We start from the raw sequence: 26,913 nt of genomic DNA, 5'->3' as shown, positions 1-26,913 counted from the left end.
CAAACAACTGAGTTAACAAAGCTTATTAGAAGATTGAAGATGATACCAAGTTCAAACTTTTGCTTAAAAATGCAAACTAACTGAGGAAAAAAAAAAGGTAAAATGAAAACATACCTTTGAAAGAAAAATAGGGCGAAGAAGAAGAGCAGGCGGAGTCGGGTTGGCCTCTGCCCGGAGAATCTCAAATTTTTTCTTGAATATAAAGGAAATGAATTGATTGAGTTGACTCACATTGCCGCGTTCAAACTTCAACCCCACCCGCTCGATGAATGAGCCAGTTACATGCCCAGTTGTCTTGTCTTGGCCTCCGCCTCACTAAAGAAAAAAAAAGTCTAAAAATAATATTAATAATTTAAAATGGGGTAATGATATTTCTCCCATTGCTTTCTGTAAAACCACCCCATGAATTAGCCCATCCGATTAAAAATAAATAAATTAAAATGAATATATTTTGTAAATCTATCCTATAAATACCAAAAATGCCCTTATCTATTTAATATTTATAATATTTTCTTTTCTTTTCTTTTTTCTAGATTTTTGTTTGTTTTAACTTAAAAAAATAATTGTTGACAGCTCATAAGCCAACATGTTATCGAAGCCTTCACTTGGTAATTCCTTTGATATCACAAGCCCCTTGCATGTCAAGCATTTAACAATCCATGAAAATTCTAAGTTGACTTTTCATTTTGTATTTCCACTCCCAAACATACTCAAATTCAAGTCCAACTTACTAATTTAAAAATGAAAATCAAATCAAATCAACACCAAAGCAATGAAAAGAAATACTTTTGAATTATAACTCTAGCAAAATAATTACAAAATATTAAAAATATTTTCTAAGAAGTCTAAATATTCAAGAATCTATTTATTAAATATTGTAGTGTCATATGATAATTTATTGGCTACTCAAATCTATCGTATCTTGAGTGGCAACATTAGGCACTAACTCTCTAAAAGCCATTATATCAGTCGTATATAGAGTTGTCCAACCTACGGCACATTGATGATGATATTTAAACCATTTAGTTGCTATTGGTGGTATTGGTGAACCTGGTTGCATAAAAACTTGCATAAAGTTTAAATCATTGTTAACATAATTACATAATCAATCAATAGATTAAAATTATTATTGTACATTTCTTAAATATTTTGTTCATATCTCAATGAAACAGCAACCATAAATATATCCAATTGCTATAATTTTATGAGATGAGCGTGGCCCTGGAATAGATCTCGATGGAAGGAATGTAAGACATTGTTGTATAGATATCAGTAACACTATAACATTATATTTGGAACCAATAAAATACCTAGTGTTAGGCATGATCATCCAATGATCATATCTCGGGTTGGGCCCAAAAAATGAAAGTGAATGCAAGAGCTCTTGATATCTACCAGCATAGCCTAACAAAAGAGTGTACTCATTATAATGACATTGTAATTCATCTACTAAGTCTCTTCTTACCTGAGCCTAATTGTCCTCACTAATGCCCATCAAATTAGCCATAGCTCGAAAGCCACAATTACCATTGGTAGCAACATCTTTCTTAGCTCGTATATAAGGTATTATTCCATAAGGAAACAAATTAATGAAAGGAATAGGTTTCAATTGTTGTGATTGACAAACCTTTTCCTTTTGTGGTTTTTTCAATTACAATGAAAGTGTACTAGAAGACATAGCATGTATAGATTTTCCATTTTCATTAAATAAGACATACTCAAATTTAGATGGATTTCTATGAGTAGATGTATCTACTTTTAAAGAAGAGCAACCATGTGTTTTACCCTTAACCTCTGGCTTAAGAAAAAAAGTCGATGCTGGATTTGTGAGCTCCTTTAACTTTCTTAATAATTGAATCTTAGCTAGATCATCACTATCATTGAAAAGCCTTATAATCATCTCTATCATTGAAAAGCCTTATAATCATCTCTATCTTTGGTATGCAACACAATGTTTTTTATTCATCTTGATTAACTTGTAGTAGGTCTACTTTCTTCCAATGAGAATGAAAAGAAGACAAAGGAATAAGTCGACCTTCACGTTTGTACTATGAAATCTTGTATGCACATGGAAGTCCGTGAGTTTATTGTATTATACATCCACAAGCAAAAGCATCTGCACCGGCAGAATCAACTTGTTTAGACTCATCAAGTATCATAGTGAGTGCATTCATTCGACAAATCCTCTCAACTCTTTGAAAATTGATGGTTTAAAATCATGTTGTACCATAGTTAAACTCCTCTCCAGTGAAGTCTTAATCTTAAAGCATGGATTTTTGTCCATGATAACTGTTGATATATTTTACTTTAATTGCTATGGTGTTAATGTGCAAGTGTATACAACAAGTAATAAAATTATGAGTATTCAAGATCGTCTCCACAGGGATTGATGTTATCAGACTTGCTACAATCATTTCAACAGTGCAATCTCTGCTCTAAGGTCAATCAATGCAACCAACATAACTAAATACTTAAGGAAAATAAAATCATAATAATAAAAAATTTGCAATGAATAAAATTTGCACGTTAAACACAAAGGTTAAATAAATAGGAATGAAGTAGTTGAATGATTAAACTCTCTTAATAGTGTTGATTGTTTTATTCATATTAGGTTCAATTGCTACAGCACTGGGCAGAAACCATCTTTATCCTCAGCGGTAGCATGTTGGATGTCTTATATCTTTATGCAACCTAACAATGATCAGTTGTTATGTCAACATAAGATATAACATTACACGTTTATGTTCTCTTTACCCTTCAAGGTGAATCTCCATATCTAGTTAATCACTAATCTTAGATTAAGCACGACCCTTTTTGGATTCAAGTTAAACTCAATGCAGAAAACTCAATTTAAGACCAAGTATTGCTCTAATATATTCCACTGAGATATGCCCTTTTGCGGCTCTTTCTTAACTTGTATAATTAAATGGGTGGTCAACCGAAATAATGAATGTAAATAAATGTTATTAAAGCAAAATGTTATAGCAAACATGCAGTAACACCTATATTCAGTCAATCAACCATCAAGATAGTTTAACACTCAACCACAAATAAATTTAGTTCATAATTTGTGAAAGGAAAATAAACAACCAAGTTCTAGCCATCGAACACATCTTCATGATTAATGAGTAACAAGAAAACAAGAAAAGAATGAGAAAGTGAATTCCAATTGATTCTGCAAATTTCTTCTACTAGTGCAGCCTTGAATTCTGATTGGTAATTCTGCTTCTTTTTTGTTTCTTTTCTGTTTTTGATCTTGATTGACGGCCTCTTCTTTCTTTTCTTTTCATTTATGCCTCCTTTTATAATCACAAATTAGGGTAACTGGAAACTTTAGGGCGCGCATCTTCACATTAGGAAACTGCAGATCACAATATTCTGAATATCTTGTCTAGATTTTTCTCTGTCAATGCCCGAGGATTGCTACAGTAATGGTTGCTACAACAATGGCCACAACATCTTCACTATTCCCGACTTGCTCTAATTCTTCTATAGCCATGCTTCATTTGTCCTCTTTATAAGTCCATTGCAACAACATTTTTTCCATAAATTTCAAGTTTACATTGACCTTCAGTTAAAGATATGTTTTAGGTATACAATTATTCAAAAATCACATAAACTTTATTAAACTTAAACTAAAATGAATGTAATGCAAACTATTATTACAGTGCACTAAAACACATCAATTACTTTCTAAGCAGTCTTGATTTAAGCTTAAAAATGCCATGATAACTCTCATTTCATAGAATTATTAATGACTCAAAAGTGCTTTGGGATGTCCTTAACTACTTCTTCAATTAAGAATGTGACGACTTGACCCTTTAACAAGTTCAATAAAAAAAAATTATTTGAATAACAACTTTTTTTTTAGATTGCAAAAATAATAATAAAATATAAGACTGTTGTCTTCATTAAGTCTCATGCATAAAACTTTATAGTTTGTTAAACTACACATCTTTATCTTTCTATCTGTATGTTTATCATTAAAAAAACTCATTGTATATAAATTTTTTTGATTTTTCAAATGTACATTAGTGCTAGAAAATTCTGATTTTCGGCAGTAGTTCCCACTTCTATAATTTATTTTCTAACTCAACCGAATTTTGAAAATTTTGGGAATTTTATATTGTACGTATATATGTCTAGTTTCTGTATATTTAAATTCGTAATTTTTGACTTTATTTAAAAATCATAGAGTTAGGCTGTCGTAATCCTAAAAATTGCCTTCTAGAATTGCTAGGATTGACATTGAAGTAAGTTTGGGTTACTTTTTCATTAGTAACTGCCTTATAAATTTTAATTTTAATTATTTATTGTTTCCTCTAATCGTCAAAACTTGAATCACTATTTTTAAACATGTATAACGAAAGTTATTAAATTTTGAATCAACAATTCTCTGTTTTTTTTATCATCACTAGACAATTTTGGTGTTTTTGCGGAAAATCAATTTCAAATATGTTTATGAACTCTAATTAATCTTATTAATTTATTTTATTGAATGTCAACATGTTCAAGTAGCTTTGTATAACATTTATGATTTTTTCCGACATAGTTATAACTAGGGGTGGGCATTTTACCCGACCCAACCCGAAAAATTTCGGGTTCGGGTCAGATCGGGTCGGGATTGAAACCCGATCGGGTTGTGATCGGTTCGGGTCAAACCCGACCAGATTCGAATACCCGATCGGGTTGCAAAAAAAAAAAAACAAAACCTAAACCTAACACTGCCCAGCACACACACACACACACACGCTGCATAGCAGCACACACACACGTTGCACACAATCACTCAACAATTCACAAATTCACAAACCTGACACACACACACGCTGTCAGCCACACACCACCATCACAAGTTCACAACTTCACAAATCACAAGTTCATTGTCAAACTCAAACACAAACAAGGCAGCCGCAAGTCCGCAACCAGCCACCACAAGACTCACACACACCAGTCCTGCAGTCCATGATCTGTTGCTGCCAACTGCTGAAACCACGATCTATTGTTGCCAAGTGAAGCTGCGACCAACTGCTGCCAAGTTAAACCCATCCAACCGTGAGCCGTCCGTATCTCCCAAGTGAAGCCGCGACCTGCTGCCAGTGAAATCGCGTCCAGCCGTGAGCCGTGGCCACCGATCTGCTGCTTGAAGGCCGAATCCTCACAACCTGTCCCGACTTTCTCCCTACCCGAACCGGATTTTGAAGCTTTCCAGTTTCAACTTTCAAGCTTCAAAAGTTTCAAGTTTCCTATTTCCTAAGTCGTAACTTTCATGGTATATAACTATATATATACTATATAATTAATTAATTATATGTGCTTAATTGTTAATTGTTTATTATGTAATTCAGTAATTGGTTATTATTTAATTGTTGTAATTATGTATTTATAAAGATTATTAATAAAATCAAAGAAATTTTGTTAATTATTGAGCTCTTCAGAATTTTTTTTTCATATATAAAAAGGAATTGTTGATTGGTGGGTTTTGTTTTTATTTCATTGATTGTTATCGTTTGCTCTGTTTAGCGAATAAACCATATTGGCTGTCAAGCATAAAGGACATATGAAAATGGTGTTAGCTAGCGAATAACAAATTTTTTGTTAATTATTAATAATTGAAATAATATTAATTGATAATTGTTAATAATTGATTTTTTATGAATAAATTAGCACATTATGTAGATTAAATATTAAAATTAAGTATTATGTTGTATATATTTTATAATTATAATGTATTATGTGATTAAGTTTCAACCCTAAAAAAATTAATAAGTTCAATTAATATTTTATTGTATGTTAAATTGTTAATCATCCGTTAAGTCGTTAAGTACAAATAACTACTAACTTGGGCTTGAAATTAAAGGGTTTATAATAAGAATTAAGACATAGATAGACAAATATTATCATATTATTATGGGGAATGAGTAATTAGATATTATAAATAAATAAATTAATTAATCATGAATTTCTTACTTTTTGTTTATGGAGCATGAAAAACTTGAATTGAAATTACTAATTTTTGTTTATGGATTATGTTAATAATATTTATGTGTTTTGATTTTTGAATTAATGATTATTAATTATTATATTGAATATTCAGATGCTTGGACACTCAAGATCAAATTCGATGAGTGACGATGAAGAACAAAGTGTACAAATGGAAGGAACCCATAAAGGAAAGGAAAAGGCGAAGCGGAAAAGATCGCCAATGAAGAAAAGATCGGAAGTATGGAATCATTTCACTTTACTCGAAGATAATCCAAACAAATGTAGGTGCAACTATTGTGGTAAGTAATATCAATGTCATTCAAGGCTTGATGGGATTACAAATATGACAAGGCATATAAAGACATGCGAATCATACAAGACATTTCATGCGCAACAAAATGGAAGTCAACAAAATTTGACAGCTGAGGGCGGTGAAGAAAATGCAAGTAATTTAGTTTTGGGTAAAGGATGGAGTCAAGACGCGTGTTGAAGGGCATTAACTAAAATGATTATTATGGGTGAGTTGCCGCTCAGTTTTGTAGACAACAAAGGATTTAGGCATTTCTGCAGTGTAGCTATCCCGCAGTTCATTATGCCATCTCGAAGAACTATTGGTAGAGATGTTATGGAGTTATTTTTGGAGGAAAATGCAATGTTGAAGAGTTTGATTTGCAACAACAAGCAGTATGTGTCTCTTACAACTGATTTATGAATTTCCATTCAAAACATGAGCTACATGGTGATTACAGCTCATTTTATTGATAGTGATTGGTGTTTGAATATGAGGATTATTAGTTTTAGCGCAATCGAAGATCATAAAGGGAAGTCGATTGGCAAAAAGATTGTAGCTTGCTTACATGGTTAGGGGATAAAGAGGTTGTTTTCAATAACTATTGATAATGCCACTGCAAATGATATGGTTGTTGGTTATGTCACTATGCAGTTACTTACTTGGAGGAATGATGATGCACTTGTGTTGGCGGGACAATATATGCATGTGCGTTGTTGTACACATATTTTGAATTTGATTGTTGTTTCAGGATTGGGAGAGTTGCATGCTAGTGTTACTGCTATTCAGAATGCTGTGAAGTACGTGAGATCCTCCAGCATGAGGTTGCGGATATTTAAACAATGTGCTGAGCAGGTGAATTGTCCAAAATGAATTGTTGTTTTGGATTGTCCTACCAGGTGGAATTCCACTTATTTGATGTTGATGACTACGCTGAAATTTCAAGCGGCATTTGATAGAATGGCAGAAGTGGATAAACCTTATGAGGCATACTTTGCTGAGAAAGAAAATAATGTCAAAAGGGTTGGCCCACCTGGACCGGAGGATTGGGAGAGTGTTGAACGAATTGTGAAGTTTTTGAAGGTATTTTATGATGCCACATTGTTGTTTTCTGCCTCTTTGAGTGCGACTTCTAATCTTTATTCTGATACTATTGGCTTAATTGAGAGTTCATTGACTGCATTGCAAGAAAGTATAGATCTTTGGGTGTCCTCTATGACTTATAGTATGAGGAAAAAATTTGATAAGTATTGGGAGTCCACAGGAAAGATAAACAAAATGTTGATTGTTCCATCTATTCTTTATCCACGAGCGAAAATGGATTTTGCTACACATATTTTTGAGATCATTTTTGGCAATGATAGCTTGATGGTGGAACAAATGACCAAAGCAGTGAAGGACTTGTTGAATGAGTTTTATGATGCATATAGTGCATTCTCCGCTAGTTCCATACCATCGATGTATAGTGAGAGTGGTCTTAGTGGCAATTATGGAGGTACAAGTTCTTCTCAACGTTTTACAACTGAGGCTAATTTTGTGGATGTTGCTGGTGGTGAATGTGATGACCCTTTTCGAGTTGTTCGCCCTTTCCTTGGATATGCTAGGAAGGTTTCTGTTCAGAATGAGAGTAGAAGAGTAGTATCTCAGGTGGAAAGGTACTTGAAGAACCCAGTTGAAGATCCCAGCAATCTTAAACTTAATGTTTTGCTTTGGTGGAGGGTGAATGGATTGAGGTATCCAATTCTAGAGAAAATTACAAGAGATGTCCTCGCTGTTCCTGTTTCCACAATGGCATCTGAGTCTGCCTTTAGCACCGGGTATGGTTGAGGCATTGATATGCATTGAAAATTGGCTGCAGTCTAAACTTTTTGCCAATCCCGTCTACAACCTCCAAGAAGATATTAAGGAGCAAATGTTTCATATGGAATTACAAGAAGGTAATGTTTTTAATTTTTTTATCATACATTCTATACATAAATTATTTAAAATGCATTATAACTTTATATAGAACATCTACATGCAGTCATGTATTTGAGTTACTATTTTTATTTTTTTTTGGATTTTATAGAGCTTATAAGATCGCAAGCTTCGACAGTAGAAGCGGTGAACGCCGACATTGGTGTTATAGATATTTGAAAGGTAACTTTTAATATACATTATTATTCATAATTTGATATTATAGTACTATTAGTATTTGGTTGTAATTTAAACTATAATTATAGTTGTTATAGTTTTAAATTTTAAGTCTAATTTGTAATTGTTTTAGTTAGACAAGTTAAAGTTGATAGAATGTTATTATTGTCTAGTATTATTATTAACTTGATTTGGTGATGAATGCCATAAAATAAATAAATAAATAAATAAATATATATATATGTATAGTCCTAAAATTTGCAGTGTGTGTGTATTGAAAAATTTGGTAAACATATATATTTATTTGTAATTATAAATTTATAATGATATAATAGAAATTAGAAATATTGTAACACCCCTTTAGCTTAATTAAAGATATGAATTAGATTTATTTATTTGTGTTTGTGTTTGTGTTTGATGTGTAACCTTATGAATTTGGTTTATTTGCTAAATTTTTTATATGAATTGAGTTTGTTCATTTGCAATGTGGCTTAAAGAAAATATTTATTGTACATTTTTTCAATCTTTCTCTAGGCAATTGGCACTTGAACTTGGAGTTAAAAAATTTGAATTTAGAACTTGTCAAAGTGCTTGCATGGAGCCATGAAGCAACCAAGGTGGAGGAACCAAGAAAGCCTATTTAGTTTTAATGTTTGAACATTGAACTTTGAACTTTGTGATTTGTGTTTCTAAACAATTTAATTATGTTTAAAGTTTTTGATTTTGTGAGTTTGTGTTTCAAACTTTCAAAGACATTATTTGGAAATTGTGTTTTGGACTTTGTAAGTTTGTATTAATTTTAAGTTTTATTAAGTTTGGACTTTGTTGGTTGAGCAAATAATAGTCCTAAAATCCTACCCTCCAAGCCAATAGGTAAATAATCATATTCTAGCATTTTAACTTTATTCATTTGATTTAATAGCATTTTCTTTTCTTTTTTTTTTCAGTTGAAAATTAGTAAAAATGACTACAATTAAGAAAAATGTCTTAAAACTATCATAAAAACTACAAAAATAGGAAAAAAAGAGCTCAAAATTGCATTAATTGAATTTGACCCGACCCGACCCGATTTCACCCGATCCGAACTGACCCGATTTGACCTGAACTGACCCGAACTCAATCCGACCCGTTTTAAATCCAACCCGAACTTAACCTGAATTATTGACCCGACCTGATCCGACCCGAATATAATTCGGGTCGGGTCAATAGTTCGGGTTAAGTTCGGATTGATTCTTGACTAACCCGAACAACTCGAAACCCGATCGGGTTAACCCAAACCCGACCCGAACCCGGTTTTGCCCACCCCTAGTTATAACTTGTTAGAAATCAACTCCTGCAAGATGGTCTAGTCTAGTTTAGTGAATTAATGTGCTTAAGTAAGAGTAAATGGTTTAAGGTTTTTGGGTTTTCTTATCAAGGTCAAAATTGAGTAAAATACTAACAAGAATCTTATCTTGATAATTATAGGATAAGAGTGAGCTCGTATGATTGGGGTTATTATTGTTTGCTTTGAATCGAGATAAGTGAATTCATGCATAATGTTTATTATAAGTATATAGGTAAATATATATGTAAAGAATAATGGATTTCTTGTGTATTGGCATTTTATTATATCAAAGTAAATTTACCGTTATAGTTTATGAGAATAAGTTTTATTTTGACTAAAAACTTACTTAAAATGTTTTCTTAAATTTGTTTTAAAAACTACTTTAAAATACTTGTCTTTTCATAAATTGATCTTAGAAGAGCAATTATTGAAACACTGAAAATTGTGTTTAAGGTTTTGCCTCATTGTCTGTCGTTACCGTTACTAATATTGCTGAACAACTAGCTACATTGTGTTCATTTATTAACGATTATTGCACGGTAACATACCTTGATTGAACTATTGACCGAGTCACTGGGGTTAAAGTGACTTACTAAACTACTGATCGGGTCACCGGGGTTAAAGTGATTTACTGTGTTGAGGTCATCGGGAATACAAGTGACACTTTATGGCATGAGCAATTGAACAGATGAAAAAGTTTTATTGATAAATGATTTCTTTGATGATTATTTATTGAAAATGATTATTGTTGTGCAAATTTTATTGAACTCACAAGCGCACGAATCTATTATAGTATAGATCAATAGTGACGAGTGTCGATCCCACGAGAATGTGGATTTTAATTATATGTAGAATTAATTTTTCTAAATGGGTGGTTGGAATTATGATAAAGATGATTTAGAATATCCTAAAATTTAAATTGAAATGACATAATTAAATTAAAGTGGAAACTATAATAATTGAAGCGCTTGGGTATCTGGATCCGCATCAACATGCACCATGGGCTAAATATTCCGTATTAGTGCCAATTAAATCATGAGGGGGAAATTCACACCTCATGAACCACACTCTAATCAATATGGTGCTAAGGGCTTATTGTGCCAAATAATAATAACCTTGTACTAGGGAGCCGGTGAAACCAGAGCGGTATCTAGACAAGATTATTATTATTTGTCGACGAAAAGTCAAAACATCCACAAAAATTAGAGGGGAAGAGAAAATAAATTTACCAAATAAAGCCCATGACACATGTTGAGACTTCACCTTCAACCCAAGCTTGAAAGAAAATTAGCTACTCATAATTAAATTAAGGGCAAAATGGAAATTTATTAAAATACGTAGAAAATATAAGATGGAGAAGGAATTACAGAAAATGAATCCCAAAAATGGATTCAGAGATACCAAATTAGGGCGGGAAGGCCCCCTTTTTATAGATACATTGGGTAAATCATGGCCATCAGATTAAAAACAGTTTGGACGCTTAGGATTGCGTCACGTCATCCGTCAACAGTACGCGGTTTGAATAGTGACACGGTTTGACCACGCGGTTTGAATAGTCAATCGGCTTGAACAGTGACGCGATTTGGTTTAAAATAATCCTGTGTATATGCATGTACCGTACGCGCGATTTTTGGTCCACTAATATGCGGCCACGTCACCGATCAACAGTGCATAAGAATTTTCTCCAATGGAATCGTGACACCTCATCAGTCAATGTCACATCATCGGTCAATGCCACATCATCATTCCGTCTATGTGAACAGTGTCGTAAACAGTAACATGGACAATATCGTACATGTGAATAGTGTCGTACATGTGAACTGTGCTATTTTTCCTTTTATACTCCTCCTAAGGTTTTCGACTGTCCTGAGTTCAAAAGTGATGTCCGTTTTGCCATCTGATCTCTCGTTCATTCTAAAATGACCATGACACCCCTAAAATGCATAAAATACTTAATTAAAATAAAATACACATAATTAAATTACAAGAGGCTAAAATACATAAAAGTAGAAGTGTTAGGAAAACTTGAAGTGTAAAATGACGATTTTCTCCTTTATAAATATACATTTTCTAACACTCAACAATTATTACGTTATGATTGAACTGATTATGAGTTTTACTGTACATGTGTATTAGATTATAAAATGATTATTGATTTTTAACTTATGGTACTTGAAAATGATTATCATGTACATTATTGTTATTAGTAATCTTATGCATGAGTTTGCTTACCAAGCTGACAGCTAACCCCTCTTCTCTAATATTTTGCGGATTGATTTTAGAGATGTGGGCCTTTTTTGTCTAGAGAAGAGAATTTGTTAGCTGAAAAGCTTTGGCATTTTCTAATGAATAAATCGTTGCGACTCTGGTTATTATTTAGACCTGAATTTTTAGTTTGGGGGATTACTGTTATATTTATTATTTTAGAGACTATGTTTCAACTACGGCTAATATTAATTTTCTTTTCAGAATTGCAATAAGATTAACGCTATGAGGTTTCATTCCAAATTTCTCTTGCGATTATTGAGTGAATTTGGGGTGTTATAATTGGTATTAGTTATTCATCAACCTCATATGGCTTATACACTTCTTATCCCAATCATCATATTGCTTTTAATTGCTACAATGGATGAATCATGCTCCAAAATTCAACCCACCTTTTACTTCTCAAGTTGTTCTTTCTCTAGAAGCAAGAGAGGATCCATTTGGTATATAGATGCTAAAGCTTCAGGTCATATCACAAATGACTCAGGTAAGCTCTTTGATCTAAAACCTTATCTTGGATCATAATGACTGCTTGTTGGAAATGGAAATGCATTGCAAATTAAACATGTTGGATCTGTATTGCTTGCTACATTAATACATGACTCATTACTTCTCAACCATGTCCTCTATAGTCTAGACATTACTAAAAAATTATTAAAAATCTCATAATTCTTAACTGATAATGATGTTATTGTTGAATTTGTTGAAATTTTCTATTTTATTAATGGCAGGAAAATATGAATCCTTTTGCATGGAGGGTTAGCAAAAGAGGGCTTGTATCATATTCAAGAAATTTCTTCTTCTCTTCAAGTGTCAAGTGAAGGCTCTTTAATTCAGTGCTGTCAAGATCTTTACAATAAACTTGCATCCATCTTTGCTACTTTTTATAATTCTAATGTGTTTAGTTCAGTTGCATTTATTGGTATTAATAAGTCATGTAATCAAGTTGTCTTATCAGTGTCTATATTCCTTTTTTATATTAATCTACTTCATTAGAGATTTGATCATCCAGCTCCACACACACTAAAAATTGTTATAAAGACTTGTAATGTATTTGCTAGTATTAATAAAACCGTGGATCTTAGCTTTTGTAATGCTTGTCAATATGGCAAGAATCGTCTTAAACATGTTGATTCTGTTGTTACTAAAACAACAACACCATTACGATTATTTTATGCTAATCTTTGGGGGCTTTCACACATTATTTCTACTCAAGGTTACAATTATAATGTATCAATCTTAGATGATTATAACAGGTTCACATAGATTTTTCCACTGACAACTAATCTGATTCTTTACAAGTTTTTACTACCTCTAAAACCTTAAGTAAAAAGCATCTTGATAAAATGTTAAAAGCAGTTCAAATACATTATGAGGTGAATGCAGATCTTTTTCTTCCCTGTTAACTACTTCTGATATTCACTTCAAGCATCCTTATCCTCATATCTATAATAAAAAAATAGAGAGAAAACATACGCATATAGTTGATATTAGGCTGACCTTGTTAGCTCAATCCAATTCGCCTCTTAGCTTCTAGTGGAATGCATTTCACACTACTATTTTTCTTATAAATAGATTGCCTACTCCTATTTTGAATAACATTTCACTTTATTTCAAACTTTCTAAAAAAAAAATGAGACTACTCTATTCTTAGAGTATTTCGTTGTGCCTGTTACCCTTATCTCAACCCCTATAGCAAACAAAAACTTGAATTTAGGACATAAAGATGTATTTTTAATAGGTTACAATCCACATCATAAAGGTTATCAATGTTTGCATTCTTCTGGAGAGTCTACATTTCGAATCATGTCACTTTTGATGAAAAATCCTTTCCCTATAAGTTAGGTGTTGATTTCTCCTCTATCTTTGATTCATGTTTGTCAAGTTCTGACAATAAAATGTCAAATTCTGCGATACAAGTCCTTCAAACACCCCATGTACCACAATAATCATCATAGTAAATATTCTCTTCTCTACCACCTTATAATCCTCTTATATTGGACTCAAACTATAACTCATCAAATTCACTAATCACCAATACAACTTCACATTCTTATTCTCTTATATCTCACTCAAATTATAACTCACCAAATTCACTAATCATCAGTATATTTTCACATTCATTTCTTGATCATCATTTACCTCATTTTCAGTTTCCTGGTCATCTTATAATTACTAAGTTTAAGGCTGGCATTTTCAAACCTAAAACCTATCTTACTGCCCTTTTAGCTTAACCAACCGAACCAACCTTAATAACTCAAGTGTTATAAGATCCAAAATGGTTTAATGCTATGCAAGAAGAGTTTAATGCTCTTTAGAACAATCATACTTAGATTATAGTGCAGCCAATAACATCATTCAAGATGGTGGGTTTTCAGAATTAATAAACTCAGATGGCTTAATTTCAAGGTACAAAACTAGATTTGTTGCAAAAGGTTTTTATCAAGCTTATAGTGTAAATTACACTGAAACCTTTAGCCCTGTTATTAAGGCTTCTATAGTGAGAATAATTCTGAGTTCAACAGTGATGAGCAAATGGGTTATTAGAAAATTTGATGTTAATAATGTCTTTCTCAATGACATCCTTGTTGAAGTTGTGTACATGGCACAACCAGAGGGTTTTGTTGACCTTTCTAAACCTCATCATATATGTAAGCTACAAAAGGTATTGCATGGTCTCAAATAGGCACCTAGAGGCTGTTTTGATAAATTCAAGAGTGCAATGACAACTCAATATGGAACTTTAAGCATTCAAAGCTGGATTCTTCTTTATTTTTTAGATGGGATACTAGTCACATTTTGCTGGTATTAGCCTATGTTGATGACATTTTATTATCACTGGATCTAATCCTCAAAGTGTATTAAAATGATATTTGCTATACAAGACACATTTGCTCGTGAAGACTTAGGAGAGCTTTCATTATTTCCTTGGCATAGAAGTTAACAAACTTAGGAGAGCTTTCATTATTTCCTTGGCATAGAAGTTAACAAAAGCAAGGAAAGCTCACTTGTCACAAAGTAAATACATAGCCGACTTGCTGGTTAAACATGGTATGAACACATGCAGTCCAAAACCAACTCCAATGGTTACATCTCATTCTCTTACTAAAAACCGAGGAACTATTATCTCAAATGCCTCTTAGTATAGAAGTACTATAGGGGCATTGCAACATGTAACATTGACAAGACCTGAAACAATAATTCAGTGAACAAGTCAATTCAATTTCTTTTAGCCCAACAGATGAGCATTTACAGGCATGCAAAAGACTACTTATGTACTTGAAGGGGACAATTCATTATGGGCTTTAGTTCTCTTCTAATGGCAGTTAGCATATTAATCACTTTACAGATTCAGATTGGGAATGTGACAAAGATGATAGGAAGTTCTGTGGATTAAAGCTTTTCTCATTGAATTAAAGCTCAAAATTGATCATACACCAATTATGTGGTGTGAAAATCAAGGAGCAATTTTTTTGGCTACAAATCGAGTGTATCATGCCAAAACCAAACACATTGAGCTGGATATACATTTAATTCATAAAAAAGTTCGAGCTAATCAAAACATAGTCTATTTTGTTCCTAGTGCTGATCAGACTGCCAACATACTTACTAAAGCTTTGACTTATGGACAGTTTCATTATCTCATAACCAAGCTGAACATTCGTCCTGAATAGTTCAGCTTGAGGAGGGATGTTAGCATGTGTGAAACAGAGAAAGCAGAGCACCACAAGCTCACTCAGTAGTCAAATAGTTGAATAAATCTTAGCTGCAGACATGTCAAAATTAGTTATACATGTCAGCTGCAATTGTGACAAACTCTTTACTGTGTAGAATAGTCTAGTACCTTCTATGATCAATTTGTTAGATTCATTAAAGTTACTATATAAGCTAGGTTGTAGTCATTCTCATTAGTTTCTGATCTATAACAGATTTGAGCATTGTTTCCAAAACTTCTCTTCAAACTTTCCTTTAGTTTCTAGAACTTTCTGTTGAAAGTCATGGCTGGCGCCGGCCATCTAGATGGCCGGTGCCAACCATTCAACATTCAACACGGCCCGCCATTATTGGTGGTGCCGTGTTGAATAACTCCATTAAAAAAAAAAAGAGCCAAAATTTTGGCTATATAAAGAGGGCTTCCCACCCTCATTTTTCATCAAATCTTGAGAGAGCAATTTAGGGAGTTGAGAGAGAGTTTAAGAGCTTGCATTTATAAGCCTCTTATTTTAGTGATTTGAGAGTTTGGGTGTATTGGGGTTTTGGGTAGTGAGCTAAAATACTACAATACTTATAACTCCTTTTCACTAGTAAAATATTTTCTTCTGTCTTTGCCCGTGGACCTAGACTAAAAGCCGAACCACGTAATTTCTGGTGTCCTCTATTGTGCTTGTTCTTTATTTTTCTTCTAATTTTATTTTAGCTGCGTGTCTGCTTCACCCACCAATTTCCTAACAGTGGTATCAGAGCTATTGGTTGTATTTTTTTGGAGTCAGGAACTGTTCACGTAAGGGATACTATTCACGTATACGGCACTGTATACGTATACGATACTATTCACGTATACGATACTGTTCACGTATACGATTTTGTTCACGTATACGGTACTATTCACGTATACGGCACTATTCACGTGAAACGGTGGAAGCGATCCAAGAATTTTGCGGTGTAAAGCAGGGAATAGTGGTGTGAGTAAAGCAACTGTGTGATTTTGTACATGTCTAGGAAAGTTCTGTCACAAAGGCGATAAAAGCTTAAGGAGTCTGGGTTTTAAGTGGGACCATTGTGACCCCTCCAGTCTTTCCTGAGAACTTTCCTGGTATGCATTCTCACACATACTCACAACTATTCAAGGTGGTACACTAGCTTGTGTGTAGTATTTATCAACAAAATGGCAGCAAAGTATGAAATTGAGAAGTTTAACGGAAATAATTTTTCGTTGTGGAAAATGAAGATGAAAGCTGTATTGAGGAAAAATAATTGCTTGGTAGCAATTGGAGAAAGGCCCATGGAGATAACTGATGACAGGTGGAACGAGGTAGACGGCAATGCCATTTCTGATCTACACTTGGCACTTGCAGATGGAGTATTATCCAGTGTGGCAGAGAAAAATACAGCGAAGGAAATATGTGATACTCTCACAAAATTGTACGAGGCCAAGTCACTACACAATAAAATCTTCTTGAAGAGAAAACTCTATACTCTTCGAATGGCAAAATCTACAATGGTGACCGACCACATCAACACCTTGAAGACTCTATTTTCACAACTCACAATGTTGGGTCATAATATAGAGGAAAATGAACGTGCAAAACTTCTACTTCAAAGTCTACCAGATTCGTATGATCAACTCATCATCAACCTAACGAACAACAATCCAGTGGACAGTCTAGTTTTCGACGAAGTTGCAGCCTCCTTATTAAATGATGAGAGCAAGCGGAAAAATAAGGAAAACAGACAAGCAAGTTCGCAGCAAGCGGAGACGCTATCGGTGACGAGAGGGAGATCAACAGAACGTGGCCCCAGTGGGAGTCAAAGTCATGGTAGATCAAAATCCAGAAGTAAGAAGAATGTTAAATGCTACAACTGTGGCAAGAAAGGGCATGTCAATAAAGAGTGTTGGAGTAACCAGAAGAGAAAAGAGGGCAAAGAACCTGAGTCATCAAATGCTCAGGGGTGTGTAGCAAGTACCTCGGATGATGGCGAAATTCTCTACAGTGAGGCAACAACTGTTTCAGAAGGCAGAAAATGACTTTCTGATGTCTGGCTTATAGACTCAGGAGCTACCTGGCACATGACCTCTAGGAGAGAATGGTTCCACACATATGAACCTATCTCAGGAGGATCTGTATATATGGGTAACGATCATGCCTTGGAGATCGCTGGTATTGGTACTATCAAAATAAAAATGTTTGATGGTACAATTCGCACAATTGGGGAGGTACGACATGTCAACGGCCTGAAGAAAAATCTATTGTCTTTGGGACAAATAGACAATCATGGGTGCAAAACTCATGTGGAGAATGGAATTATGAAGATCGTTAAAGCCGCGCTTGTATTGATGAAGGCAGAAAAGATCGGTGCTAATCTATTCATGCTTAAAGGAGAAACACTACAGGAGGCTAATGCGTGTGTCGCATCAAATGGAGAAAAGTCAACGATGATGTGGCATCTCAAACTTGGTCACATGTCAGAACAAGGCTTGAAGATTCTCTCTGAACGAAAATTACTTCCGGGGCTCAAATCGGTAAGTTTACCATTTTGCGAGCATTGTGTTACAAGTAAGCAGTATAGATTAAAGTTCAGTAGATCTATTGCTAGAAGTAAATGCATTCTAGACTTGATTCATTCTGATGTTTGGGAATCACCGGATATATCCATGGGAGGTGCAAAGTACATGGTGACTTTCATTGATGATTATTCCAGAAGATGTTGGGTGTATCCAATTAGGAAAAAGTCAGATGTATTTCTAGTGTTTAAAGAATACAAAATGCGGGTGGAACTTGAATCTAGTAAAAAGATCAAGTGCTTGAGGACAGATAATGGTGGAGAGTATACAGACGGCGAGTTTCTTGCTTTCTGTAAGCAAGAAGGTATTCAGAGGCAGTTCACGGTAGCATACACTCCTCAACAAAACGGAGTGGCAGAGCGGATGAACAGAACTCTTACAGAAAGAATAAGAGCTATGTTGAGGACTGCTGGTCTACCCAATTCATTCTGGGCAGAAGCAGCCAAAACTGCCTGTTATATAGTAAATCGGTCGCCATCTACAGCTATTGGGTTGAAGACGACGATGGAGATGTGGACTGGAAAGCCAGCTGATTATTCCTACCTACATGCATTTGGATGTCCTGTGTACGTGATGTACAATGCCCAAGAAAGAACAAAGCTGGATGCAAAATCTGTAAGATGTATTTTCTTGGGGTATGCTGATGGAGTAAAAGGGTATCGTCTGTGGGACCCCACTGCCCACAAGATCGTCATCAGCAGAGATGTTATCTTTGTAGAAGATCAACTGCAAAGAAAAGATGGAGATGATGGCACTGTAAAAGAAAAGTCAGAGACTGTACCAGTATATGTTGAAAATAATCTAGAAGATTCAGATTCTTCGGAAGCAGCACCAGAGCACGAAGAACAAGAACTAGTCGAGTTTGAGGTTCCAGAAGTTCGTCGGTCAACTCGTGAGAGACGACCGTCGGCGTGGCACTCGGAGTATGTCACAGAGATCAAAGTTGCATACTGTCTTCTAATAGAGGATGGAGAGCCTTCAACTTTCCATGAAGCTTTAAACAGCTCAGATGTTGCTTTGTGGATAACAGCAATGCAGGAAGCAATTGAAGCTCTACACAAGAACAAGACATGGGAACTTGTACCAGTACCACGTGGAAGAAAAGCCATTGGAAACAAATGGGTCTACAAGATCAAACGTGATGGCAATGAACAAGTGGAGCGGTATCGTGCGAGATTGGTGGTGAAAGGATATGCTCAGAAAGAAGGTATTGACTTCAACGAGATATTTTCTCCGGTGGTTCGACTCACAACAGTCAGAGTAGTCTTGGCGATGTGTGCTACATTTGACTTACATCTTGAGCAGTTAGATGTGAAAACTGCATTTCTTCATGGAGAACTTGAAGAAGAAATATATATGCTCCAACCAGAAGGTTTTGCAGAAAAAGAAAAGGAGAACTTGGTTTGCAGGTTGAACAAATCTCTATACGGTCTCAAACAGGCGCCGAGGTGTTGGTATAAGAGATTTGATTCCTTCATCATGAGCCTTGGATACAACAGACTCAGTTCAGATCATTGTACATATTACAAGAGGTTTGAAGATAATGATTTCATCATTTTGCTGTTGTATGTGGATGACATGTTGGTAGCAGGTCCCAACAAAGATTGAATCCAAGAATTGAAGGCACAGTTGGCTAGAGAGTTTGAAATGAAGGACTTGGGACCAGCAAACAAGATTCTAGGGATGCAAATTCACCGAGACAGAAATAACAAGAAGATTTGGCTTTCGCAGAAGAATTATTTGAAGAAAATCTTGCGGCGCTTCAACATGCAAGATTGTAAGTCAATTTCTACCCCACTTCCTGTTAATTTCAAATTATCCTCAAGTATGTGTCCTAGCAATGAAGCAGAGAGGAAGGAGATGTCTCGAGTACCGTATGCATCAGCAGTGGGAAGTTTAATGTTCGCTATGATATGTACAAGACCGGACATTGCACAAGCAGTGGGAGCAGTCAGTCGATACATGGCGAATCCTGGTGGAGAGCATTGGATAGCTGTGAAGAGGATTCTGAGATACATCAGAGGAACCTCAGATGTTGCATTATGTTATGGAGGATCAGAATTTACTGTCAGGGGCTATGTGGATTCAGATTTTGCAGGAGACCTTGATAAAAGGAAATCCACTACTGGTTATGTGTTTGCATTTACAGGAGCAGCTGTAAGCTGGGTTTCGAAACTGCAGACCGTTGTGGCTTTATCTACAACAGAAGCAGAATATATGGCAGCTACACAAGCTTGCAAGGAAGCTATTTGGATACAAAGGTTATTGGAGGAGCTCGGGCACAAACAACAGAAAATTCCTGTGCTTTGTGACAGTCAGAGTGCCTTGCACATTGCAAGGAATCCAGTCTTTCATTCCAGAACAAAGCACATAGGAGTTCAGTATCACTTCGTTCGAGAAGTAGTGGAAGACGGAAGTGTGGATTTACAGAAAATCCATACGAAGGAGAACCTAGCAGATGTTTTGACCAAGCCAGTAAATGCTGACACGTTTATCTGGAGTAGATTCTCTTGTGGCCTAGCAGAAACGTAGGCAACATGATTATGGCGAAGCAGAAAGGATGGTGTGGAGATTGATTGCTTTTCACTCTAATCTCCAAGTGGGAGAATGTTGAAAGTCATGGCTGGCGCCGGCCATCTAGATGGCCGGTGCCAACCATTCAACATTCAACACGGCCCGCCATTATTGGTGGTGCCGTGTTGAATGACTCCATAAAAAAAAAAAAAAAGAGCCAAAATTTTGGCTATATAAAGAGGGCTTCCCACCCTCATTTTTCATCCATCTTGATAGAGCAATTTAGGGAGTTGAGAGAGAGTTTAAGAGCTTGCATTTATAAGCTCTTATTTTAGTGATTTGAGAGTTTGGGTGTATTGGGGTTTTGGGTAGTGAGCTAAAATACTACAATACTTATAACTCCTTTTCACTAGTAAAATATTTCCTTCTGTCTTTGCCCGTGGACGTAGGCTAAAAGCCGAACCACGTAATTTCTGGTGTCCTCTATTGTGCTTGTTCTTTATTTTTCTTCTAATTTTATTTTAGCTGCGTGTCTGCTTCACCCACCAATTTCCTAACACTTTCTTGCTTGCCAAACACTCATTTTTCTTTCTCCAAAAGTGAACAAGTGATGGAAGTAGATGAGTTTATGAGGATTAACAAGATAATAATGAGCATCAAGTTTACACACTATTGTAAGACGCACGCTTTTACAAAGCATCTCTTACGAAACGTACAACGAGCGCAAAAGGATTGACGTCAGTTTGATCAAATACAATCATAAAGAAAGGAGCAGAGACATAAAAAATGAAGGGCAATAGGCAACCAATCACACAAACCGCAATGGTGATGGCCAAACTGTTAGACAACACGGCATACAAACCCGTCACAAATGCTAGTGTCATCGATACGAGTGCAATCCAAGTGAAGCCAATGGCCAAAGGAAGTGTGTCCATAAGTGATTCAGTTTTGCTTCTCCAAAACGACCAAAATATAATGGCGGCTGCAGCCATGGCTGAAGTCATGGCTATGGTATCTGTGATCACAAATGCCTGGAAACTTGCTCTGTGAAGCAGAGTTGCCGTGCCCTCGTCGGGACCATCACTTTTGACGCCCCCTGGAATTGTGAAGGCTGCTGTGAATGTGAATGTGGCTATCAGTGTCGCCATCACCGAGAGTGTTTGAGCCATTTCTTTGCCTTTTTCACCTTCTTCTTTAGAAACCTGCCTTTTCTGTTGGAGTTCTTCCGCAGACAGAGCTCGTTTTGCGTAGGCCGTCTTCAGCGCTTTTAATGTCAAGTGCTGAGTAGAGCAGAGCACGTAAATATATATACAGTTGTTTAAACGAACACAAGTAACCCCACAATTGAAAAATTTAGAGAAATTACGACATATCTTCTAAAACCAAAATAAAAATGCCCAGACTTGCACAAAGAAGAATAGACGGTTAGGCTAAAGAGAGGGATCCCTTAGAAGGATGGACAATCTAGAACACATCAAAATCCTTGATATAAATCTCTAAATAGTTGTACTAACTCTATGTGTTTTAGGCTTTGTCCTCGGCCGAGCACAAATATGGAATTCTAATTAAATAATTAATTATTTGTCAATGCTTTTGTTTGGTTGCTAAATAATTCAATTTTAAAATAAATGTTTTATCAAGGATTCTTCAAGAAATTATGCAAGCTTGTCGATTTGTGCATGTTCGCCTTAACAAGAGTACGAAAGAAAGTGAATGTACCTTTTGGATCTCCTTTCCATCGGCTCTAGTTATCTCAGCAATTTCTAGAGCAATATTGTTTCTGGCGCTGCGGTTTTTTGCCCTGATGTTTACACTCTTATGTCTGGAGAGAGTGAAAACCACATCGCTATGCAAGCCCATTGCAGCCAGATGCAACGGCGTATTTCCATTTCTATCAACTAAGTTAATCAAATTTTCCATTTCAGGGGACTTGAGAATAAATGACACGATATTCCAATTTCCATGTTTAGCAGCAACATGGAGGATGCTGCGATCACTGTTGTCGCGGATCTCAATAGCATCTGGGTATTTGTTGATAAGCAGTTTCAAGACCTTTAGTTTGCCATTCTCTGCGGCCAAGTGAAGAGGCGTCTCACCATTGCAGTCCCGTTTATATGCAAGCTGTTTGCTTTCTTCTAACAAGCGTTGTGCCATTTTAACATTACCCGAGGCCGCTGCATAATGAAGAGGATTCCTCTGGTGCCAGTCTAACCGATCGATGAGTTCTTTGTTTGTTCCCAGTATCTTGACCATGATATCTATAAATTGCAGGAATTGCATGCCTTCAGAAAAATCTCAAACTATATATACTGAAGACATTCGTTTAAAGAAATGAAAAATTAATTAATCACGGGCCGGCTCACCATAGTTTTGCCTCATGACAACAAAATGAAGAAGTGTCAGTTCATCTGGCAATCTAGTGGTGTTGAGAGACTCGGGACTTTTATCGATGATGAAACATGCACTATCATTTAACCTTGCATCAATGGCGATTGAGAGTGGGGTCTGGTAAGCTTTATTAATATAGCTACTCGGAACACTATCCTTTTCAACCAGAATCCGAATCACACGCTTGTGTTGGTTTGTTACAGCGTTATGCAGAGGTGTGTTACCTTCGATATCTCTCATCCGAAAAAGGCTTTCAAGTACCGGAAGGGGACCCGCTTGATTCACCGCAGGCACATATTTCACGATTTCACTAACGATAGCGCGGTCACCAATCCTGGCAGCAATATGCAGCGGAGTCTCATCCATCAGGTTTTTCTGACGGAGAAGTGAGTAATGGAGTCTCAAGGCAATAAAATTCTGTTGCCTCAGAATCTCCCGTATCACTTGTTGGTTTCTGAATCTGACAGCCATATGCAGGACTGTGTTTCCTCCGGGACTTGAGGTACTGAAAATATTCTGACGAAGTGCGAGTTGCTTGATTTTATTTTCATCCCCATTTCTCAGTACCTCGAGTAGTTCTTGATCCATTATCGATTCTCTGTACGTACGAATTCAGCTATGACAACGATTATTGATGTAGCATTACATAGAGAAGCAACAAAGAATTAAGGAAGCCGTTTTCGGGAAAAATATCCTTCTATCAAAGCTGATTACACTGAGTTTCTCAACCAACTTAATCATATTGAAAATAAGATTTAAATTAGGTGTGAAAAAATAGGTTACTAGACTTTAAAAGATTTTTTTTTGTTATTTCAAAACATTACGTTTACATTGTTCTAGATTTTGAAAGATTCAAGTTCAAGTCTAACTTGAATTTAAATTACCTGAGTGTGAAAATTGTTAAAAGCTTCAAGGAGTTTGTGAAAAAGGGAGAGGAAAGAGTAAGTGAGAGAGACAAAAAGGATAAGATAAGAGAGGGGATGGAGAAGGAAGCTTCGGGATTGGATGGACTATTGTTGATCTAAAGTTTAATCAAAATCGGTGTACGAAATTTTGAAGTTAAAAATTAAGTTAAATGAAAACATACCTTCCAGAGTCTTGAACCACACAACAAAAGCAAGAATCTCAGGGCAAAGTAGCAGTGCACAGCGCGTAGACCAGAGGAGAGGAGACTAGACGAAATCGGTTTGGCCGAAAGAGAGGACTTTAAAACCTTCTTTTTACTGAAAAAAAAATGACTTATACGAGAATAAATATTCCTATATGATTAATTGGTACTACATGTCATTGATGCAGTTCATATGATTAATTGGTACTACATGTCATTGATGTAGTTCATCTGAAGTCCATCTTAAAAATTTATTAAGGAAGGAGATATTTATTATTATATTATGAGAAATTTTACTCCCGCAGTCACATGGAGAAATGCTAGCTATTTATTAATTTGATTGTTAATTTTTAATTAAACAAACAAACTATCCCCATGAATTTTTTTTTTTTTTTTTTTTGGGAACTTTTTTCAAGTGGAATTTGTTTACACAAATTATAGGATAAAATATCACTCGCTTTTTTTTAATCTTTAAATGATACATTTCAATAAAAAAATGACTTTGACCAAAATATCGCTGTGCGTAGGATAAAATCGAACCCAACGCCCATCGCACTCCAAGTCTTTATTTAGTATATCCATGACGAAAAGTTGGTGAAAAAAGAACAATACTCTTAAGATACCCAAGAATTTTCCCTTCTTTAAATCAACCATTATACCAATACGTTGGTGTCTCAGTTGACGTTAATGATATTTTATTAAGTAGGTGTGTTAATATTGGTTATGCCCTAATGGTTTTGGCGCATTGATCAAGTCCACAATCCCCCAATAAAACAACACGATAGCTATCATAGCATAGTTAGGTAAAAGGGCAATATGATTATTTGAGTGGGAACCACTTCAAAATAAAAATAAACCTGAATTAAAAATAATGTTTTATTTTCTTTTAATGTATTGGATCGATCATTAGGTTAAAATTTATTTGAAGATACTTAAGTTTAAAACTATTATGCCAATGGGCTATAGGCCCATTGGCACGCCCATGCCCTCGAGCTTTAACAACCTTAAGGGCAAGGGTTCAAGTCCAAACTCAAGGTCAGTACGGAACTTGTATCTTTGTATAATAGGAGTTAATTGGCTCCCCACATTAGAATATGATTGATTTCTCTCTAATATTAATAGTGAGGGTAAATCTCTCTCCAATTTAGTGAGAATTGATATTCGGGTTGTGTTGTAATAGAATTACTCAAGACAAGTCCCAACAGATTTTTTATTGTCAATATCATGATTGTAATATATCAATGTATCAAAAAAAAACTATTATTAAAATTTTTTAATTTTAAATACCAATAAATTAGCGTGCATCTTATACTATGATAATAAATTATTTTCTTCAATTCTCTCTTACTTTTCCCTCCTCTCTCTCTCTTCTCAATGTTACCGTGCTTTAGAAGTTAGGCCACAGGGGAATCGAACAAATGACAATTGATAAAATCACTGCCGACCTCATTCTCTGAAAAAAAAAAAAAAAGGAGAAATTTGTTTGTGCGCATGAATAGAGTAAATATATTTTTCTAGAAAAGGAGAGAATAGATGGAAGAAGAAAAATAATCGTTTTTTTTCTTTTTTTTAATATGACATGAAAGATAAACAAATAATTAACAACAGATAGAGAAAGAAGGAGAGAAAGGCAGTGGAGAGCATTAAAAAAACATTGAAGGAAAGAAATATTATTAAAGACAGGAGAGAGAGGGATAAAAAAATATTAATAAAATTAACGATCCATCTCATTTAATCATCACCCTTCAGTTTTTTTTAATCTCTTCAATGTTTTTTAATCTAATGATTGCAAAATTAATTTAAAATTTCGTTCTTTGATCCTGCTTCGTATGGAGATAATTTGTATAGTATTATTTTATATTCCATCTGAACAAACATAAGTATTACCCTACTAAAACATTATATAGTAATTATTTAAGGACGTGGTTGTTTTGATATTCATATAACATTAATCAATACGGTATGAACAATTAAAAATGTCGTCATAATCTATATCTCAATGCCAACAAGATTTAAAAATTGAATTTTTTGATTTATTTTAAAACAAATTATTTCGGTAGACAAAAAAATGTTACATAAATGATCAAATATTAAAATATTATGAGTGAAATTTTTGAATAAGTATCATCGAACTTTTAAAAAATCTTTTAATACATGTCAATTTTTGTTAGCATATAGTCAAAATCTATTTATTATGCGATCGTCTTTACTCATAGGGAGAAAATTCTAATCCAAAATTGTCCGTCTACAATTACCCAATCAGAAGTAGGGTCCGACTACGGTGCAACGGTGGTACGGTACGATCGTTGCATCTAACCGTTGGATTCACTTGAATGGACGGATCCATTGGAATCCAACGGTTGGATGCAATGGTGGCACGATACCACCGTTGCAACATAGTTTTCTCCTCAGAACTAAGACTACTTCATTTTAACAGGGGTTTAACGGTATCCTTTCAACCACTGGCATCTGGCAACATGCAGGTGTCAAGGAATAGTATATTCATTATATGCTCTCTTATGAAGAAATTATCGGGTATGAGTTATTAACAGCTCAGAATATCAAACAAAATGAAAACGCAGAAATGATGTAACTATCATCCTATGTAATAGTTTTGTCGC

General features: G+C 35.0%; 2 protein-coding genes across 2 annotated transcripts; one reads left to right on the top strand and one right to left on the bottom strand.

The window, feature by feature from the left end:
* The first annotated feature begins 6,499 nt into the window (after positions 1–6,499).
* LOC127899961 (zinc finger BED domain-containing protein RICESLEEPER 1-like) lies at positions 6,500–8,101 on the top strand. Its single transcript, XM_052434132.1, has 4 exons — positions 6,500–6,669; positions 6,781–6,845; positions 7,026–7,074; positions 7,174–8,101. Exons 1-4 carry the CDS (start codon positions 6,500–6,502, stop codon positions 8,099–8,101), a joined length of 1,212 nt encoding a protein of 403 aa, XP_052290092.1.
* Positions 8,102–21,411: 13,310 nt separating this feature from the next.
* LOC102627446 (protein ACCELERATED CELL DEATH 6-like) lies at positions 21,412–24,413 on the bottom strand. Its single transcript, XM_006475074.4, has 4 exons — positions 24,272–24,413; positions 23,160–23,782; positions 22,516–23,054; positions 21,412–22,076 (listed from the first exon to the last, which is right to left on the bottom strand). Exons 2-4 carry the CDS (start codon positions 23,770–23,772, stop codon positions 21,486–21,488), a joined length of 1,743 nt encoding a protein of 580 aa, XP_006475137.2. The 5' UTR covers positions 23,773–23,782; positions 24,272–24,413; the 3' UTR covers positions 21,412–21,485.
* Between the last annotated feature and the right edge of the window lie 2,500 nt (positions 24,414–26,913).

This window comes from Citrus sinensis, chromosome 9, assembly GCF_022201045.2.
Source record: "Citrus sinensis cultivar Valencia sweet orange chromosome 9, DVS_A1.0, whole genome shotgun sequence".
NCBI classification, from domain to species: Eukaryota; Viridiplantae; Streptophyta; class Magnoliopsida; order Sapindales; family Rutaceae; genus Citrus; species Citrus sinensis.
The sequence above is the reverse complement of the archived record's forward strand: the minus strand, read 5'-3'. Positions and strand labels throughout refer to the sequence as shown.

What these genes read in the sequence shown, in the direction of transcription:
- LOC127899961 (XM_052434132.1), top strand. Translation starts at nt 6,500, where the DNA reads ATGGGTGAGTTGCCGCTCAGTTTTGTAGACAACAAAGGATTTAGGCAT. An exon ending in TTGATTTGCAACAACAAGCA is followed by an intron (nt 6,670 to 6,780) that starts GTATGTGTCTCT and finishes GAGGATTATTAG; the next exon opens with TTTTAGCGCAATCGAAGATC. An exon ending in GCTATTCAGAATGCTGTGAA is followed by an intron (nt 7,075 to 7,173) that starts GTACGTGAGATC and finishes TTGTCCTACCAG; the next exon opens with GTGGAATTCCACTTATTTGA.
- LOC102627446 (XM_006475074.4), bottom strand. Translation starts at nt 23,772, where the DNA reads ATGGATCAAGAACTACTCGAGGTACTGAGAAATGGGGATGAAAATAAA. An exon ending in TGTCATGAGGCAAAACTATG is followed by an intron (nt 23,055 to 23,159) that starts GTGAGCCGGCCC and finishes TGCAATTTATAG; the next exon opens with ATATCATGGTCAAGATACTG. An exon ending in ATGGAAAGGAGATCCAAAAG is followed by an intron (nt 22,077 to 22,515) that starts GTACATTCACTT and finishes TGCTCTACTCAG; the next exon opens with CACTTGACATTAAAAGCGCT.